This window comes from Diabrotica virgifera, chromosome 7 (assembly GCF_917563875.1).
Source record: "Diabrotica virgifera virgifera chromosome 7, PGI_DIABVI_V3a".
NCBI lineage: Eukaryota > Metazoa > Arthropoda > Insecta > Coleoptera > Chrysomelidae > Diabrotica > Diabrotica virgifera.
The window spans coordinates 80,726,002-80,746,649 of record NC_065449.1 but is presented as its reverse complement, the minus strand read 5'-3'; the positions used below and the strand labels follow the sequence as shown (position 1 = coordinate 80,746,649).

Sequence of the window (20,648 nt, the reverse complement as noted above, 5' to 3'; positions counted from 1 at the left end):
TGGGATTAATCATGGAAAAAAAAGGCGGTAGTGGATCAGATGCATAAAAAAGAATAGTACATTCACAACATGCATATAATCATTAAAGAAAATCTTGAACACACGGTATATATCAGAATTAACCGAAATAATAAATTTAACAGCATTTTTTGATAATTTTTCCAAGATATTTGTAGCGTGTGGTATTATGTTGAGTACTCAATTTGGCAGTTTACTACTAAGGAGAGTGAGTCAGAGAGAGAATGTTCAGAAAATAAAAATAAATTATGAAACACAAGACTAAAAAAATATATATTTCGTTTTTACAAATTAAAATGTAATAAAAACGGCATGTACTGGATTTTTCAATGTCACTCAAAATATTCTTTATAATCAATGTTTTGCTTTTTAAGTCTTTCGTCTGCATTCGAACGTTCGTACATATACTTTTTTGAATCCTTCAGTGGCAAGGAAGCAAATATTTTCTGACAATCGTCTCCAAAATATCAATTTATTTTTTCATTTTTTGATAATTTTTCTATTCGGGGTGTGCAAGTACTTGGAGGGGATACGAGAAACGGTCGTGCGAGAATAGCGGAGAAATATTGCAACTTTCTTAAATAATTCATATTGTCAAATTGACGTATATTTTATACCTACTGTCATTGAAGAAGAAAAATTATATATTGCTCCACAATATTGATATGATATGCAATTATTATATAAAGGTAAATTTAATTAATTGTATTTTGCTTGCTGTACTGCATTTTAATATCTAATTTTATTTACTACATACAATTGTTTACGTTTTAATAACATAACCTGAATCTTATTTTTCTTCTTATTATTTTTTTGGACTATGGCCTTGACAATTATCCAGTAACGAGGACTAATATAATTAAAAGTGCGAATAATGTTGCTGAGCGTAGAAACCAGGTGTCGCTTTGCCGAACTTGCACGGTCCCAATATGTTGAGTACTCCATTTGGAGTATTATGTTGAGTAATACATTTGGCAGCTTTTGACACGAATAAGCGTCTTTTTTCCGGTCTGATAAAATGTGTACTGAAGAAAATTTAATATATTGGATGGAAACTAAAACAATAGTAATCAGTAAAAAAACAATCAGAAATAAAATAGAAATTGGTGGCATCAGTATTGAACAAATAATGGAAATAAAATACCTTGGAATTACATTGTCAAGCGAAGGAGACCTGGACAAAGAAGTGAGAAATCAAGTACAAAATGCAACTAATAGACTGGCAGGATGTCTTAATAACACTATATGGCGAAACCGGCAAATTAACACCGAGTTGAAGTCAAGAATGTATAAAGCCAGTGTACGACCAATAATGACATATGCATCAGAAACAAGATCCGATACAGCCACAACACAAAGACTACTGGAAACGAGACTAGGATATTGAACGCTAGGCTTCGAGAATGGTAGGTAAACGGAACGGAAAGTGGGCATATAGGTACTATATGATTTGTATTTAATAATTTATGGAAACGGAATGCCACGGATATGGAAAGTAAACGGAAGGTATTCGCGGTGTGTAAGTACTTGGAAGGGATACGTGAAACGATCGTGCGCTAATAGCGGAGAAATATTGCAACTTTCTTAAATAATTCATATTGTCAATTGAAATTGTCAAATTGACGTACATTTCATATCTACTGTCATTGAAGAAGAAAAATGATATGATATGCAATTATTATATAAAGGTAAATTTAATTAATTGTATTTTGCTTGCAGTACTGCATTTTAATAACTAATTTTATTTACTACATACAATTGTTTACGTTTTAATAACATAACCTGAATCTTATTTTTTCTTTTTATTATTTTTTTGGGCTATGGCCTTGACAATTATCCAATAACCAGGACTAATATAATTGGCCAATATAATTAAAAGTGCGAATAAAGTTGCAGAGCGTAGAAATAGGTGTCGCTTTGCCTACCTTGCACAGTCCCAATAGTGAGAATCGACCTTAAGTGTGTGAGAGAGAGAGAATGTTCAGAAAATAAAAATAAATTATGAAACACAAGACTATAAATGTAGTAAATAAAAATACATATTATATTTCGTTTTTACATATTAAAATGTATTAAAAACTGCACGTACTGGATTTTCCAATATCACTCAAAATGTTCTTTATAATCCCTGTTTTGGTTTTAAAGTCTTTCATCTGTACTGGAACGTTCATATACTTTTTTGAATCCCTCAGTGGCAAGGAAGCAAATATTTTCTGACAATCGTCTCCAAAATAACAATTTATTTTTTCATTTTTTGACAATTTTTCCAAGATATTTGTACCATGTGGTATTATGTTGAGGACTCCATTTGGCAGTTTGCTGCTAAGTAGTTTTATTTCTGAATCGCTGCTATCATCATGTAAAATGATTAATGCATTCCCTTCATATATGGAAGCCATAATTAGTTCGGCATTTTTACATTGACAAACGTCGATAACAATAAGTCCTCGGGGTTCTCTAATTGAAGTTAAGTTATATCCACAAATAGTAGATGTGACATTGTTGCTTGATGAATTATGGATTGATTTATAAACGCATTTCAGTAAATCATTTACCCTAAAAATAAAAAAGAGTATATTCACATTTGGATACGCCAAAATAAACATTCAACAATAGAACGTGGAGTAGTTACCCATATAGGTACACACATCAAAATGGTATAGGGCAGTGGTTCTCAATCTTTTTGAGTCATGTACCACAAAATTCTTTTAAATTATTTTTGGTAACACCTAACTGAAATACCTATCTAGCTAGGTAATCTAATTAAATACAAATATTAAGCTGGATTTTGGCTGTGTTTTTGTGTTTTGTGTACCACCGCCAATAATGATATGTACCATCAGTGGTACATGTATCACAGAATGAGAACCCCTGGTCTAGGGGACAAGAAATGAAGTCGTTTAATTTGAAGTAGCAATATTTTTCTGTTAAAATAAAATTTGTTTATTATTGTTTGGACATATCTTATCACAATTTACTATATTACTCTGGGCTAGTTAGCAAAATACAAGGAAAAGTTATTTACCAGCAATTTTTTTGCTGGAATCGAACCTTATGAGTCTATATATTAATAATATAAATGAAACAAATTAATAAATTAATAATTAATAAATAATAAATTTTTATAAACAAAATGGCGCCCGAAAATCGTGTTTTTTTCAATTTTTTCTCTATAACTCCAAAGATTACTTTACACCAAAAACACCCAAATAAAAATTCACCGTAATTAAATGCTGCATAGAGACCTGTTCTTCCCGATTTACTACGACGAAAATTTACCCCGAAAAATGCGGGTTTTTCCAACAAAATCTTTAATTTTCAACTAAAAGTTTAAATAAGTAATTGTTTATCAATAATTAAATAACTTAATAGTATAAAAGCTCTTTTCGTATAGATTAAAATTCCAGAAGCCGATGGAAATTGAATGAACAGTTTAGCAACAATTGAATTTTTATGGAGCAATTTTCTTCATTATTTTTTTGTTCCCAAGTAACTCGAGTAGAGCCATCTAACTAACGCATTATTAAATGTCAAACTTGCTTTTGTTTTGATATAATAGATTAATTTATTTATAAGACAAGAAAACTACATATTTTTTCCAGCTGTAGACTTTTTTTAGATAAACTTACTACAAGTGTACCTTTTAAAGTTAAAAACACAAATATTATCATTTGAAAGCTGTATAATTACTTGAACAATCTTTATTTAAACAAATTAAAATTTTTGTTATAATAAATAAATAAATTTATAACAAAACAAAAGCAACTTTGACATTTAATAATGCGTTAGTTAGATGGCTCTACTCGAGTTACTTGGGAACAAAAAAATAATGAAGAAAATTGCTTCCTGGGAAGCCGAAATAATGCATTTTTTCAACGTATACCGATTTTGAACTTTGAGATTATATTTTCTCCAACCTAATTTTTGATTGGAATTTTGCTATTTTTGGCAATTTTCACTCGTAATATCGATGGTTTTTATTATAATAATATATGTTATGATTATTTTAAAGATATGAAAATTGGTGTAAAGAAAGAAGATAAAAATAAAAAGGTGATGGGTCGAAAATTATGATCCTATTGTTTATATCTTTGCCGTAAATGCCGGTCAACTTTAATCGGTTGTATCTCAGGAACCACTCATTACAATTTAATGTTTTTTCTTTTGAAAGAAGCGTCCTGCCACTTTATTTCCCATGCCTTTTTCATAATTTAATTTAATATTTCCCGAGATATTCTATTTGATTATAAGCCAAAAAATTGTTTATAATTTTAAAACATTCCTGAGCCCGCTTAAATTGTTCAATTTCAATTCTGTAAAGTACATTCGATAGGTACAGTGTCTTTTTATACAATAATCATAGTTGTTCTTATGTATCATAATTATTGTGGTTATTATTATAGCGACCGTAAATTTTTAAATAAAAAGTCGATTGTTGCTAAACTGTTCATTCAATTTCCATCAGCTTCTGGAATTATAATCCATACGAAAAGAGCTTTTATACTACCAAGTTATTTAATTATTGATAAACAATTACTTATCTAAACTTTTAGTTGAAAATTAAAGATTTTGTTGGAAAAACCCGCATTTTCCGGGGAAAATTTTCGTCGTAGTAAATCAAGAAAAACACGTCTGTATGAATAATTTAATTATGGTGAATTTTTATTTGGGTGTTTTTCGGTTGGGTGTTTAAAAAAACACGATTTTCGGGCGCCATCTTGTTTATAAAAAAAGTATCACACTGTCTGCGGACTTTGCATACTTATATTATTAATATATAGAATCATAAGATTCGATTCCAGCAATAAAATTGCTGGTAAATAACTTTTCCCAAAAATGGCCTGTTCTCCGATATAATCTGCCCAGACTATATAGGTTTGTATTTTTATTGAACTTCTTCTTCTTCTTCCTGCTTCCTTAATAGGCTTGCGCCTGTTCCATCTTCGGATGCCTCCTCATCAGATATCCAGGTTGTCACTCCATCTCTTCCTTGGCCTTCCTATAGTCCTTCGGCCATTTGGTGATCTGTCTCGTGCTATCTTTACCAGTCTTCCTTCTCCCATTCTGCTTATATGGCTATACCATTCTTTTTTCTTTTCAGTGTCCAGTCATTTATGTTCTCTATATTACAGCTTTGCCTGAGGTCTTTGCTACGTTATCTGTTCCATAATAATTTTCCTGTGATATCTCGGACTATTTTCATTTCACATGTTTCCAGTTTCTATCAGTCTTTTTGTCCTTGTGGTGTCAGTTGTTAGTTGCGTCGTCTGAACATTACCAAAGTCTTTCTTAGACTATTCTCCCTTATTCTTTTCGTAAGTATAACTAATATCTATTTATTCGTTATGATTTCTTATTTATTTAACACGACCGTGAATTATAACAGCTTTTCTGTTTACTTTGCAGTTTTCGGTGCGTGTCCAAGTTACACAATATTCAATGCCACATACCTAATATAATCAAAACATTGAGTAATAATGTTGTTATTAGGATTTAAAATTTAAACTGATATATTATTTGCTAATGAATTAAATAACTCTTATTTTCTGGATGCTTATTTAAATTCCTTTACAGCAGGAAAAATTGATTTTTATAATTTATTTAAAAATAATTGTTTAAATAATAAACGTAGCAATAACAGAAATTATGGCATTTATGTATAGGGAATATTACATAAAAAATAATCAGTAATTTTTACGGACTTCAAAACGCAAAAAATGTACAGAAGTGTTCCATTTGAAATAAGAAAGTTCATTAGATTTCCAGAAAAAACTGAAGATTTGGCAACAATGTAAATACCACCATAATATCGACCGCATCACAAGATCCTTCCACACCAAAATATTTATAAATCGTGCAAGACGGTTTTGAAATATGTAATTAAAGCGTTCCATATAAAAAAACTCGCTCTGCATTTGTCAACTAAATTTTTGGTTTTAAAAATTAATTATTGTTATTTACTGTTGGTAATTTATTGTTCCCTTTATTTATACACAAAAACTCAACTGTGATGTAGCCATACGCTAAATAAATAAATAAATTGGCCATTTTTCCAAATAAATAATGGCCAATAAGTAGGTTATCTTACCATTCGCTACTTTTTAACGTAGATAAATTTTCAGCAAAATCTTGTAGTATTTTTTGTTTCTGAATACTTGGTATCTTTTGCCAACTCTCTTGTGCTTTTTTAGCAGTATTAACAATTGAATCAACATTAGCAACTGAGTCGCTACGTTCTAATTTAGTACAACATGTCGGCACAATTGGTCCTGATAAATACTCCATGAAACCTGCAAATAAAAATTGTATTAATTGGAGAATTACGGGATTAATATTGTATTATTCCCTCAATGAAGTTTTCTTCGGGATTCACTGTTACAAACTTCATTATAATAGTTTACTCACGGTTTTGATGTAATTTTTTTAAAGAACCGTTTGGATTGACATCAAATTTGGCATACACACAGCTAACATGTCAATGAAAAAAAGTGATATTATGCAGATGTGTGTTCTTCCCCGGGGGTGAGTTTCATCCCTTCTCGGATGTGAAAAACATACGTTCCAAATAACTCCGGAATTGGACAAACTGACTAATAGAGTTTTTTGCAACTTTCGTTCTATAGAGTTTTTCACTAAGTCAATACTTTTTGAGTTATTTGTGAATGAATATGTTAATTTTTCGACAAAAAAGCATGTTTTAGACGGTTTTTCGCAAATAACTCAAAAAGTAAGTATTTTATCAAAAAAATATAGCTTATCAAAAAGTGACAAATGGTGTATATATTCAGTCTGTAGACCCCGTAGAAGCAGAGTTCTAGCTAGTGAAAAGTAGGTTCTTATTTATTAAATTCCAAATATTTCAACGTGAAATAACCAAAAAAATGAAGCACTTTTCGGGGAAAACTCGTCATAATTTTTAAAATGTTGAATGAGTTGCATATGTGCGTTCATTTTAAATGAAGTAAAGAAACACAGACGTACTAACAATCATTTAATTTACTTCGACGACCGGTTTCGATCTCTACAATGCACAGATCATCTTCTGGTCGGCGTTACAAGTGATTAAATGATGCCGTTACAAGGGATGATTTGTAAGTTCATCCGTAACATATTTAAACGTCCAGATTTGCTAGTAGGATAACTAGGTGAAGGATTGGGTAGGCGGACATGCTTCGTAGGTCAAAACACAATGTATTGGAATGGATCCTGAAGGCAGATGTGTGTTGTGAAACAAAAGATAGATGTATTAGTTATGAGAAAGACAACGTTCGCATAGAACTGTTCGTAAATGCAGCTAAAGTGTTAATTAACCCTGTGTACGAACTTGTACGATTGTAAAGGTCTTTGCTCTTAGGTGTTTTGAGCTGAGGGCAAAGGTCGAAGTAAAGAAAAAAGACAAATATGAATCAATTGTTAGATTGTATTGTTCCCAGTGAAAGGACTAAGAGATGTCAGTTAGTTTGTATCACTGTAGGCCTGACACTAGAAAATCTTTTAAATGCAGAGAAATACAGGACAAATTAATTAGTTAGATAAAGGGAAGTATAATATTGGTTAAAAACTGGAAATTAATAAAGGTGCTCTGAAAAAGGGGGGGTTGTTCAAGCTATTGGATGATGGTGTATGTTCAGAAAAGTAATGAATTAATAATTACAGGGTGCAGGCACTTACATTGAGAAATTTAAAATAAATAAATAAATTAACATGATATAAAACACAAAACACATAAGATCACAACTACACAGACGAGACAATAAATGGTTTAAAATTGGTAAGGAGTAGCACTACATTTGTTAAATTCATTGAAATAATTGATTTTTTAAGATCTCAAACTTGTTTTTTGTGTTTAATTTTGAGAGGGAACACTGACAGTGTTCAGACAGACTCTTTTATTTTTTGGTAAAAGAAATCATAAAAATCACCCCCTAATTTACATCCAAAATGAAATTAATCGTTACATCTTCACAAGGTATTTTACTTACAGTCAGAAAAATGAAAGAATACCCATGAACGATCACATCAATCACATATTATTCAGATTATTAATAATCTATCTCTCTCGTTTGTTATTTATGAAAAAAAAACAGCAAACACAAAATATGTGATTGATGTGATCGTTCATGGGTATTCTTTCATTTTTCCGACTGTATGTATTGTTTATGTGATCTGTAAGTTTCATCGGTTCAAAGTGGTTATTTTTGAAAAAATTGGTTTTTAAAGTAAAATTTTTTTAGTTTGAAAAAAATTCTTTTTTCAAGTTTCTTAAAAATTATTAGTGATATTAAAAACTGGTTTTTTATTTATTTATAATTTAAAAATTAAAAGTGGTTTTTTGTTTTATTGTAAGACAAAAATTGGTGAAGATATGCCTGTTCAAAATTTGCACACTCGTGAGTAGTGGTTCGTTCAAACCCTTTTAACTATAGCCTTTTCAAAAATAAGCACTTTGAACCGATAAAACAGATCACATAAACAATACATAAGTAAAGTAACTTACGAAGCGGTAACGATTAATTTCATTTAGAATGCTAATTAAGGGGTGATTTTTACGACTTTTTTTACCAAAAAATAAAAGGGACCAACATTATTTTGAGCGTAACTTACTTACTTTTGATGTTGGAAAGTTTTTTAAAAAACAAAAATAAACCTTTTTTTTAACACTTGAAGAAAGTTGTAATGAGTTTTCCCCGAAAAACGCTTGATATTTTGGTTATTTCACATTGAAATATTCTCCTTGGAATTTGACTAATACTAACCTACATTTCATGAGCTACAACTCCGCTTCTTCTGGGTCTACAGACTTTATGTCGTATACACCATGTTTTTACTTTTTTATATCCTATATTTTTGCTAAGAATATTTTTTGGATAAACTCCTCACTTTTTGAGTTATTTGCGAAAAACCGACTAAAACGTGTTTTCTTTTGTTAAAAAATGAATATATTCACTCGCAAAAAAATCGTAAAATATTAACTTAGTGAAAAACCTCTATAGAACAACAGTTGCTTAGAATTAGTCAGTTTATCTAATTCCGGACTTATTTTTAACGTGTGTTTTTCACCCCCAACAAAGGGTGAAACTCATCCCCAGGGCAAAATCATACATCGGCACAATATCACTTTTTTATTTGACATTTTAGCTACAGTCGGAAAAATGAAAGAATACCCATGAACAATCACATCAATCACTTATTTTGTATTTGCTATCTTCTTCTATAACAAATGCTTGTTATTTATCGAAAAAGACAGCAAACACAAAATAAGTGATTGATGTGATCGTTCATGGGTATTCTTTCATTTTTCCGACTGTATGTATTCCAAATTTCATGTCAATCCGAGCGGTTCTGTAAAATTTGGAGGTTTTGCAATATTTTACCATCAGTGAATAGAATAGTATAGTGAAGTGTGTAACGGTAAACTAAGTTGGCGAGTAGGGAGTCTAATGCCCGGAAATTCTGGTGAAAGTGCCAAAAGAGAGTCGGAAGCTCGACTTTTTAACCATAATCTCAATTATAGTATAGTTAAAAATACTTATTCTTATAAAAATATTTACCTTCTCTTCCTCCGAAGAATCCCATTCCGCTGTCCTTAGTAGGAGATATAACAACTTCTGGTGAAAGTTCATAGCTACCATTTACAGATATATTGCTAACCTAAAAATAGAAATATTATGTTTACTTGATGTTTAATATTGTATTATGATGTTTAAAATTTTAAATGTAAAGAATTGTATTCACTACTATAACTATTTTATGTACTAGGAATACTAGGAAAGGAGCCAAAGCAGACTCGGACCACTACTTTGTGGAAAGTTGAATAAGAGCTAGAACAACCAAAAAAGAAATATATAGGATCCACAAATAAATGTTCTGAACCTGTTTTCTCGAGGCATGTTTAATTTTAAGTATTAATTTTATATGGGGTTGAGAGACAATTATGGGTGTAATAAAAATTACATTTTTAATTAACTAATGTTTGACGTGAAATTAGGCATACTGTGTCCACTTCAGAAAAAAGGAGACATGATGTAATCACTCTACTTAATATAGCATATAAAGTACTGTCCACCGTATTGTACAAAATAATGCTCCCCTACGCCGAACTAATATTGGGAGGATATCAGTGCGGCTTCCGACCTAATAAATTCAACAATAGACTAAATCTTTGCAGTACGGCAGATTCTTCAAAACATCCTAGTTCCGGTCAATAGCTACCACATATTCGTGGATTTCAAAGCCACATATGACTCGTTAATAAATATAAGCTTGAAACGATGTCAAAGACGCGACAGTTTCACCTTAATAAAAGACCAGTAATTTTTATTTTTATGTAAAATATTTTCGTCCCACCCTGTATTTTCAATCTGTATTTTGGTTCGTCCCACCCTATATTCCGGTTCAATGGATAGGATACGTTTGTATGGTAGAAATAATATATCTCTGTCTCGAACTAAAACCGTTAATTTTCTCACAGTTCATATCTGAGTTCACTTTCTTGTGAATCGGGATGTTTATATTAACGTTCAAATCTTATCTTGGAGTGTTTGTTAGGCAGTCCTCCGACAGAGGATTTGTAATTTTTTTGGCGACTGTAATCCTGAATCCTGAGTTGATGGGAAGCTCTGGATTGCGTCAAGTGTTCCACACGTGCATTTTTGTTAAGGGGCGAAAAAAATTTTAAATGTGATTTTTGCATAATGGGACCCTAAAACAATACAATGCTAAAACGAAATTATCATGGGTTGAGGATTTCTTAGCTTGGGTTAAAGAGGGTTAATAATTGTAGTAAATGTTTTTTGATTAAGTTAAAGTAGTCTACTGAAGAAATTTGGAAGTTTCTTTGTTATAAAAGTCAATATGAGTAGTTCATTTGGAAGTTTGTGAAAAAAGCCGAGTATTGGCCAGTTATATTTTTTTGTGAGTTTTACTGAAACTTTTCATGGCGATAACGAAGATTATACTATCTATGTTTACTACTACTACTACCGGTTTACAGCATTCTCCGACGCCTTCCGACTCCTAGCCGCCATTCTTCTCTGTTTAACCATAGACCTGGAGGGATTTCTCTTTCCTCTAGTTCTTTTTCAATTCCCTCTCTCCAGCTTCTTCTCTGCCTTCCTCTTTTTCTTCTTCCTTGTGTTTTCCATGCCAAAATCTGCTTAGGGATCCTGTCATCTGGCATTCTCTGTACATGGCCGTACCATACTAGTTGTTTTGTTTTTATGTCATCAATTATTGTATGTGTGACTCCAATCATTTCTCGTATTCTCTCATTTGGTATCGGATCTCTTCTTGATTTGCCTGCTGCTCTTCTCCTGAAGTCCATTTCTGTTACTAGTAACATTTTCTCCGTTCTTTGTTTCAGTGGCCAAACTTCACTGACATATGTGATTATACTTTTAAGTATGCTATTGTATATGAGCTGTTTGTTCGCTTTCTATACTTTTGTACTGTAAACTGAGTGATTAGTGAGTGCCTTGGATAGTTCCAACGAAGAAAAAGGACAGGACTATCTCTAACAAACAAGGTGTTTAAAAAATGTAAACATTTTTTTTATTTTTATTTTATAATAATTGGACACTCTTAGTTGTAACATCTTAGAGAGGTCCATATTATTTTCTTATTTTCTCATTTTTATTTTCTTATTTTTTCAATAAATTGAGATCCATTTGCAATAATGCTTTTGTTATTAATTATTATCTCATTTCCTTCTCTTGTTTCTCTTGATCGACAACAGCGTAAGAAAGAATAAGGTAGGTGACATTTATCTTAAGAAACAGAAGAATAGAATGGAATGACCACATAAGCCGAATGACAACAAATAGAGTAGTAAGGACGACGAGAGACGGTTCCCGAAAAGGAAGACGATCAGTGGGAAGACCACGAAAATGATGGAACGACAACTTACTGGAGCCACATTGAAAAAACAGACAGTCATGTACATAAAAAAAGAAGAAGTGGAACTTATTTTAAACAACATGGATTTAAATTAAATTTAAATATACTTACCTTTAGTTTTCTTGTTACTTCATTAATGAGGTTTGCATTATCAGACCAAACTGAAGCCCATAATCCTTGGTTGGAATTATTCGCTAAACTAACGGCCTCGTCAATAGACCTAAATGCCACGACAGTGATAACATTAGATTGGCCGTCTTTAGAACCCAGAGCATTATGGTTAATTTTGCCTCCTACAAAGACAGTTGGATTCCAGACGTCAGACTTATCTGTGGATTGAAAAACTTCAATTCCTTGAAGTCTTGCTTGTTTTATACTATTATTCAAGTCATTCAACTGTGACGTATTATTTAAATTGATAGATATACGTGCTGACTTGTTATCTGCAGTAGATACTTCTAATGTTTTAAGTTTTGATTTTAGTTTGGCTAGAAATGTTGGAAAAATATTTTCTTGTACTAAGATAGTATTCGTTGACCATGGCAACTAAAAACATTAAATCACAAATATTAACCAAATTTAAAAAAAACAAAATTGATTTAAGTAAACAAGAATTAGTAGTATGAATATTAGTTTTGCTTTCAAAGTGCACTTGAGTGGCACTCAAATTTATCTGTTTGTCCTTCGTGTAGTGTACGTTAAGTATTTGTTATATTATGTTAATTCAAGTTGCCACCACTAGACAATTAATGACATTCGAGGATACCTCGGAATGGGACGTTTCATCGCCAGTTGGTCAGTTGTTTTTGTATTATGGGAGATGACACGACGTTAAATTCAGTTCAAAACTTATCTTATGATAATTAAAAAGATAAAAAATATTATATTTACTGTTCTATTTCTACTTCCCCTAAATTTTATACTAAATAGTACTAAATTTGTAGTGTTAAATGGCCTTTGTAGAAATATGTATATATGTTCAAATTTATGTAGTGTTAGGTTAAGTTAGGGCATTTCCTAGAATTCCTAATTAATATTAAAAATAAATAATAAATTATGTAACTGTCGAAAATTGGTAGAAAATTCGGAAATAAATCAGTGACCGATTAACAGACTGGCGACGAATCGGCCGGCGATGAATCGACCGACGATTGGCGGTATCGAAAGGGCGGCGATGAAATGTCCTAGACCCATAATACCTTCCCCTTTTTTACGAAATGCTCCTGAAGATGCTCTAGGAGCGAAAGTATACTTGGGCAAGATTAAATAAAACTAGGTGCTCGATATTTGCCTTTTATTTCGTTAAATTAATATATTGGAGCATTCAACCACTTCATATTTTTAAGGTACTAGTACACTTTAGAAGACCAAAAATAATCATTTTTTTCAAGAATTTTTTTCTCAGAACCTTTATGAAAAATTAACATAAAACTTTTTACATATTAATATCTAATTCTTAGAGAGTACAAAAATATACCTTTTTTCATTTATGCACGTACGATAATATTATAGAGGGCGCAAAAGTCGAGGCCTCGAAAAACGATGGCGGACAGTTAATCTCAGGAGAGGGATATCTGAAACAAAAAAATCGTACTGCATTTGAAAAAGGAAGGTTTCTTACGTGACAATTTACCACAATTTGACCAAAAAATAAAAAAATTTTAACCATGAAAAAGTGAAACAAAACGGGCGATTTTTTAACAAAAATTTTTCAAATTTCCGTAAAATCTTTGTTTTGCGTAATTTTCACTAACGGTGGTAAATTGTCAAGTAAGAAACCTTCCTTTTTCAAATGCCGTACGATTTTTTTGTTTCAAAGATCCCAATACTGAGATTAACTGTCCGCCATCCGAACTACTTTTTTTTGAGGCCTCGACTTTAGCGCCCTCTACAATATTAGTGTACGTGCATAAATAAAAAAAGATATATTTTTGGAATTCTCTAAGAGTTAGATATTAATATGTAAAAAGTTTTATGTTCAATTTTAATAAAGTTTCTGAGAAAAAAAAATCTTGAAAAAATGCTTATTTTTGGTCTTTTAAAGTGTACTATTAGCTTAAGTAATTTTTGTTTTTCAAAGTATATTAATGAAATATATTATTACTGCCAAAGTGCTTGCAAAGAGACCTCCGTCTATTATCTGAGTTGTGCGCTTCGCCACGCTTTCCAATGCTGTTCACACAGAAGAATATTATCTCATAGTTAGTGTTGCCAGGTCCGATTTGTTTTTAATCGGTACATAGGCAAAAACAAATCGGGATTTAGGGTTGTAGATCGGGACAAATAAACAACAATTGCCCAGTAAATGACCGTTTTGGCAGTTGGAGTGTAATTTTCAGAGTCAACTCCGAATTGCATGAAAATCTGGTTTTAGGTTCTACTTACTGTCTACTTCAAAGTTGAAGTTGTACCGTTGGTTGCTTTTACTTGAGGGGTTGCATTCACCCCTGCTTGGGGGTGAAAAAATGCGCGTTTAAAGTAAGTCCCAAAATGGATTAACTGACTGACTCTAAAAAACTTTTGTTCTATATAATTTTTAAACTAAGTTAATACTTTTTGAGTAATTTTATCGAAAAAAATATTCTTAGCAAAAATGTAGCTTTTAAAAAAGCAAAAAAAAATGTATCTTCAGAAAGTCTATAAAACCAGTAAAAGCAAAGTTGTAGCTCATGAAAAATACGTTCTTATTCGTCAAATTCCAAATCGAATTTTTTAACTTGAAATAACCAAAAAAATAAACATTCGGGCAAAACCTATTAAAATTTTAAGTGTTTAGAAAATCTTTAATTTTGTTTTATATAAAAGTATCTAGCATTAAAACTAAGCGAGCTACGCTCAAAATAAAGTTGGTCCCTTTTTTTGGTAAAAAAAAATCGTGAAAATCTCCCCCTATTTAGCACCGTAAATAAAATTAATCGTTACCGCTTTACCATTTACTTTATATGTGCATTGTTTATACGATCTGTAAGGTTTACCGGTTGGGAGTGCTTAGTTTAAAAAAAAATTGGTTTTATAGTAAAAAAAATTTCCTAAAATATTGGAAAGTGCCCTTTTTCCAAAATAACTTAAAAAGTATTAGGGATACTAAAAATCTCAAGGAGTAAAAAGTAGGTAGGTTTTGCTTTTATAAATATGATAGATTCATTTTGTTTTTCTGTAAGACAAAAATTGGTTAAAATATGGCTGTTCATATTTTGCATACACTCGTGATTAGTGACTCATTCAGGCCCTTTCAATCATGTATAAAATACATAAGTAAATTAAATTGTTTGTAAAGCGGTAACGATTAATTTCATTTGGGGTGCTAAGTAGGGGGAGATTTTCACGATTTTTCTTACCAAAAAAAAAGGAGTCCACTTGATTTTGAGCATAACTCGCTTAGTTTTAAAGCTAGAAACTTTTTTAAAACATAAAAATAAAGCTTTATTAAACAAGTTTTAATCGGTTTTTCCCGAAAAATGCTTCATTTCTTGGTTATTTCACGTTGAAATATTTGATTTGGAATTTGACGAATAATAACGTATTTTTCATGAGCTACAACTTTGCTTTTGTTGGGTCTATAGACTCTAGGAGTTCACAATTTTTTTCATTTTTTTATATTATGCTACATTTTTGCTAATAATATTTTTTTCGCAAATACCTACTTACTTTTTGAGTTATTTATGAAAATCGCCTGAAACGTGATTTTTTTGTCAAAAAATAAACATTTTCAATCGTAAATAACTCGAAAAGTATTAACTAATACTAACTAATAATCGAACGAAATTACAAAAAAAATCGTAGATTAAATATATTATTTATTTTTTATTAAAATTATATTTTTCATTCGATTTTGCCTGTTTTAGGAGTGTCTTGTTTTTATAACAGTTATAAAATTCACTGCCAGTCCTCCTGAAACTGGTTTTCGTGGATGAAAATCGGGACATTTAGTGTCCCGATCACGTACTAAATCGGTACGCGTCACCAGACCCCTGAAAATCGGGACGTCCCGCGCAAATCGGGACACCTGGTAACGCTACTCATAGTAGACATATGTATACAGCAACCGCCACGGTAGTAAACACACGGGCAAATACTGTCCTGGACCCTTCACTTTTTGCCATCCTTTTATGCAGAGCAGTATCCTACATAGAAAAAGTCCCTTGACGTAAAAGAAGTATTAAGTTGAACAAGCTGAAAATGCGAGCATTATCATAACGAAAACTTTGTTTATTTAATTCATAATATGGAAAATTGCTATTATGAAAAGTAGTTTAGAATTAATAATTATGTTTTAATGTGCAATTATATCATTCTAATTTAAATGATATGAACTATAAAGGTAGTTTACTCTTTCTAAATTTTATATATGATGGTTGCATCATAAATCTTAGAACATGAAGAGCTTTTTATGAAGAATAACTTTTCTTCGTCAAATTAAAAATAAAAGAGTTATAAATGAAAATGTTGTTGGTATCCATAATTTGAGAAAAATCTTCAAATATTTTTTTCCATTAGAAGGATGTAATTGCACATATCAGACCATAATTTTTTATACCAAACAATATTATTTCATATACTGTCGGTTCGCTAAACTCAGACACAACTGGCTAGTGATTTTAGTCAATAATTTTGCCAATTTGACAAAAAAAAATTACTAATTAGTTAATAATTACTAAATAATTAGTAATTTTGCCAATTTTTACAAAATTCGCAAAACACAAAAAAATTACCTACTAAAATCACTAGCCAGTTTAGCTTAGTTTTAGTGTCGAGTTTAGCGAACCGACTATATTTTAATTTCATAACAAATGGAAAAGTCCATTTTTCATAAAGGGGAGGCCGTATACTCGTATAAACCTTTCTAAAGCTGTTAATAAATTATGGCTTTTAAAATATACTCAAATTGTATTTTTGAACATATTATTTATTTTACATAATAATTAAATTCACTATCAAATGTCATTGATGTTTTATTAATACTTAATTTAAAATTTAGTTTGGCATTCACGAAGTGTCAAACTCAAATGTAAATAACCTATGCTTTGCTTAACAAATCAAGATTAAAAAACTAGCCTACTTACTAGCAACCATTTCAGCTGGACGTGTAGTGTGTCGGCAGAAAATAAAACGATTGTGACGTCACATTTTAGAATTTGAGGACGATTATCTCGAAGACGGATAGAAATATCGAAATGCCGTTTTCAGATTTGGATTCAGAAGAGAAAACTACATAAGAATCCATCGATAAATCTGATCTGAGTATTTCAGGAGCGGCAACGCAATAACACACAGACTTTGCGAATTTATAAACGAAATTTTTTCGTTGAAAATATTTGAGATGTCATGGAATAACCCAGAAATGTTCAGTAACGTCTAGAACGTCATAAAATGTATATAAATTGAGAGAGTTGGCAGTCTATAGAACAATTATTTTTGAAGTTTATAGTTGTCATGTGTTAAAGTTGTAAAGTATTGTAATATGTGAATAAAGTTATTTTAAATCATAGTAACAATACTACTGTACCTTCGCAAAAGGCGGCCATTATTGTTATCATGGTTATATAAATTATTATCAATTATCATGACAGTCACAAATGACATGACAGACATCCAAAGTCACATGTGAGAACGGACAGGATTAGCCCAAAAGCCTAGCAATTAGGTACCCGTATGTCGACTAGTTCTTGTTCAATACATATTCAGAACACATTATGAACCTAGCGCTAACGGACATAGACGAGGGAATACTTATAAACGGAGAACGATTGAACAACATAAGATACGCTGATGATACTGTCATTTTTGCAGACAGTCTTGAAGGTCTGCAGACACTTGTCTCCAGGGTGGCAGAAGTAAGTAGCAGGTTTGGGCTTGATTTTAACATCAAAAAAACCAAATACATGGTTATAAGCAAAAATAGGATACCACCTGGTCAACTACTAGTTAATCAACAACCTATAACACAAATCACCAACTTTTGTTATTTGGGTGCAAACTTAAATGAACAGTGGGACCAATCGACGGAAATTAAGATAAGGATCGAGAAAGCAAGATCAGCCTTCGTCAAAATGAAAAAAATCTTTAACAGTCACGATATAAAATTGGAAATAAAAATTCGTTTACTAAAGTGCTACGTATTCTCCGTTCTTTTATATGGTGTGGAGTCATGGACCTTAACTGAAGCATCACTGAAGAGACTCAAAGCATTTGAGATGTGGTGCTATAGACGCATTTTGAGGATTTCCTGGATAGACAGAGTTACCAACGAAGAAGTTCTACATAGAATGGGTAAAGAGCGCGAACTAGTCGTAACCATAAAACGTCGCAAACTGGAATACCTGGGCCATGTAATGCGCAATGAACAACGATATGACCTACTTCGGACCATACTTCAAGGTAAAGTGCATGGGAAAAGAGGTCCAGGACGAAGAAGAATATCCTGGCTGCATAACCTGCGAAAATGGTTTAACTTAACCACTACCGGACTTTTCAGGACAGCAGTCAACAAAGTTAGAATAGCCATGTTAGTGTCCAACATCCGTAACGGATAGGCACCATAAGAAGAAGAATGTCGACTAGCGTGGTGCTTACTGTATAATACAGAATAACTAAAAATAAAAAATATATATTACCATACTCTGGTAACTCCACGATGAATCTATTATACCCTCAGATGCTGCATCTAAATCAGCACTATCAAAAATTACAGCGGGTGTCTTATATGTTGATACTGAAAAAAAAAAAATAAGGTCAAGAATAATGCTTATAAGCTGTAATAATGCTCATAATACTGGCAATAAAAAGCCGTCGAAAAAAATCGTGTTGTGTATTTTACATTTAAATGACAATGGTTGAACTTCAGCCATTTTGCAAATGTCCCAATAATGCTATAAATGTCACTGCGTCACATTTATGGCATCCTCGTTGTTAATAATAGGTTTGTACTAGCAAATAGTCAAACTAGTCAGAAACCGTCAGCAAACAGTTGGTCAGTGAGAGAACATAATACAGTCACCAGTGATATCCCCTCTATTCGCGTTGGTCCACTATTCGCTGATGGTTTTAAACCGTTTGAAACTGACGCTAAGCGTTCGTTGTTTATAAATAAATTGTATGCACGATGTTGTCACAATAACGAGATGACCTCTCGTGGATTTCGGTGGAACTAGCTTTGAAGGTGTTTTCAATGTCAAACGCTGAGCACACATGCATTTGAAACAAGTAGGTAATATTCATTATTTATTTTTACATGTTTTAAATTAATTAATGGGTAATATAAAATGATTAACATGAACTCTTCACGTTTCAATAAAAGTTGGTATATAAAACTGGTAAAAAAAACATGTAAAGATAAACAATGAATATTACCTACTTGTTTCAAATGCATGTGCGCTCAGCGTTTGACATTGAAAACCATTGACATATTAAGCGTAGACTCGGCATACTCACCAAAAAAGCGTAACGCGGAAACATCATGGAAACAGTTGATCGGTGGTCTATCTATCTCTTTTAACCAAACGATCCCGCGCATGTGACTGACAAAGATGGCTAGACCACTCAATCCTATGTCGACGTTACACCCCGATGCATTGAATGGCATATCCCTAGCCAAGTCTATCCTTTTACATGTCTCTGTTGAAAACACCCTCAAAGCTAGTTCAGCCGAAATCCACGAGAGGTCGTCGTTATGACTTAACATCGCAAATAAATTTTTTTTTTAAATTATAAACAATATGTAAGTTAGGTACAGTACAGTGTTAGGTTTTGTACAGTGTATGTAAGAAGCTAAAATCCCAACCCTAAAAGAATAAAATGACTTTGGCAATTGTTAATTTTTAATAATTTGTGGTAACAACAACGAAAGTTGTCATACATTTTATACGCTGTGAGCTCGTACGTAGAGGGGATATTTAAAAGTTCGTAAGCGCCAGTAGTGACAAGTCCTTTCCTGGAAATTTGACATAAATGTCAAAGTGATTAATTTAAAATTGAAATTAAAAACATAATTAGAAAAAATATTAGTTGGTCAAAGCTGTGGTATATATTTTTACCTTAAATATACTTACGTTTTAAATACTGAATTTAAGTTTTTTTAATATTCCGTAATATGTAATTATAAATTATTAATCTATTAATCTTAGCGCCATCTACACGATAGTTGTGAAAGTATCCGAAGTAAGAAATTAATATTTCATCAAAAGATTACAATTGAATTACTTTTTTGCGTTGCAAATATTAAGCGATAACAATTAAATGATAAATTTAAAAATTACCGGCGAAAGTTACATTAGTAATCCGCTAGTGGCGACACCAGCGAAGCTCAGAGCGTATAGCGTCGCTGTTGGTAATACTTCTTGTAACTTCGTGTCTACTACTATGGTTCATTTTTTAAACAGGAGGAGTAAACCCGAAAGACAGATCACACCCAATAATGCCACTAGAAAAGAAACTAGATTCATCTTCTTTTTTGGTTGATCATGTCAGCCCTCGACGGTAATCCATAAATATTATATTATACTAATACATCGGTAAAGAGTTCTAAAAACAACTATTTTTTTATATAAATGAAGACTAATCTAAAAATTAAAGGAATATCACAGAAAACGAATTTTAAATGCCATTAGTGTCAAAATTTCATAATTTAGTGGAATAAGCTTGCGTACCTGCGGTTGGACCAATTACAAACATCCATTACGGCGCGGTAAATTTGAATTACTCCTCCTATTTAAAAAATGAACCATAGTTAATTGAAG

At 31.7% G+C, this 20,648-nt stretch overlaps 1 protein-coding gene across 1 annotated transcript in view; it reads right to left on the bottom strand.

Annotated features, from left to right (window-relative positions):
- Positions 1 to 264: 264 nt before the first annotated feature.
- Positions 265 to 20,648, bottom strand: part of LOC126888189 (3,6-anhydro-alpha-L-galactose dehydrogenase-like) — a 43,385-nt gene continuing 23,001 nt past the window's right edge. The window contains exons 6-11 of the mRNA XM_050656242.1: positions 18,528 to 18,625; positions 12,025 to 12,459; positions 9,570 to 9,669; positions 6,107 to 6,308; positions 2,108 to 2,574; positions 265 to 1,073 (exon numbers count right to left, since the gene is read on the bottom strand). Of these exons, the coding sequence (XP_050512199.1) occupies positions 748 to 1,073; positions 2,108 to 2,574; positions 6,107 to 6,308; positions 9,570 to 9,669; positions 12,025 to 12,459; positions 18,528 to 18,625 (1,628 nt within the window). The 3' untranslated portion in view covers positions 265 to 747. The remainder of the gene's footprint in view (positions 1,074 to 2,107; positions 2,575 to 6,106; positions 6,309 to 9,569; positions 9,670 to 12,024; positions 12,460 to 18,527; positions 18,626 to 20,648) is intronic.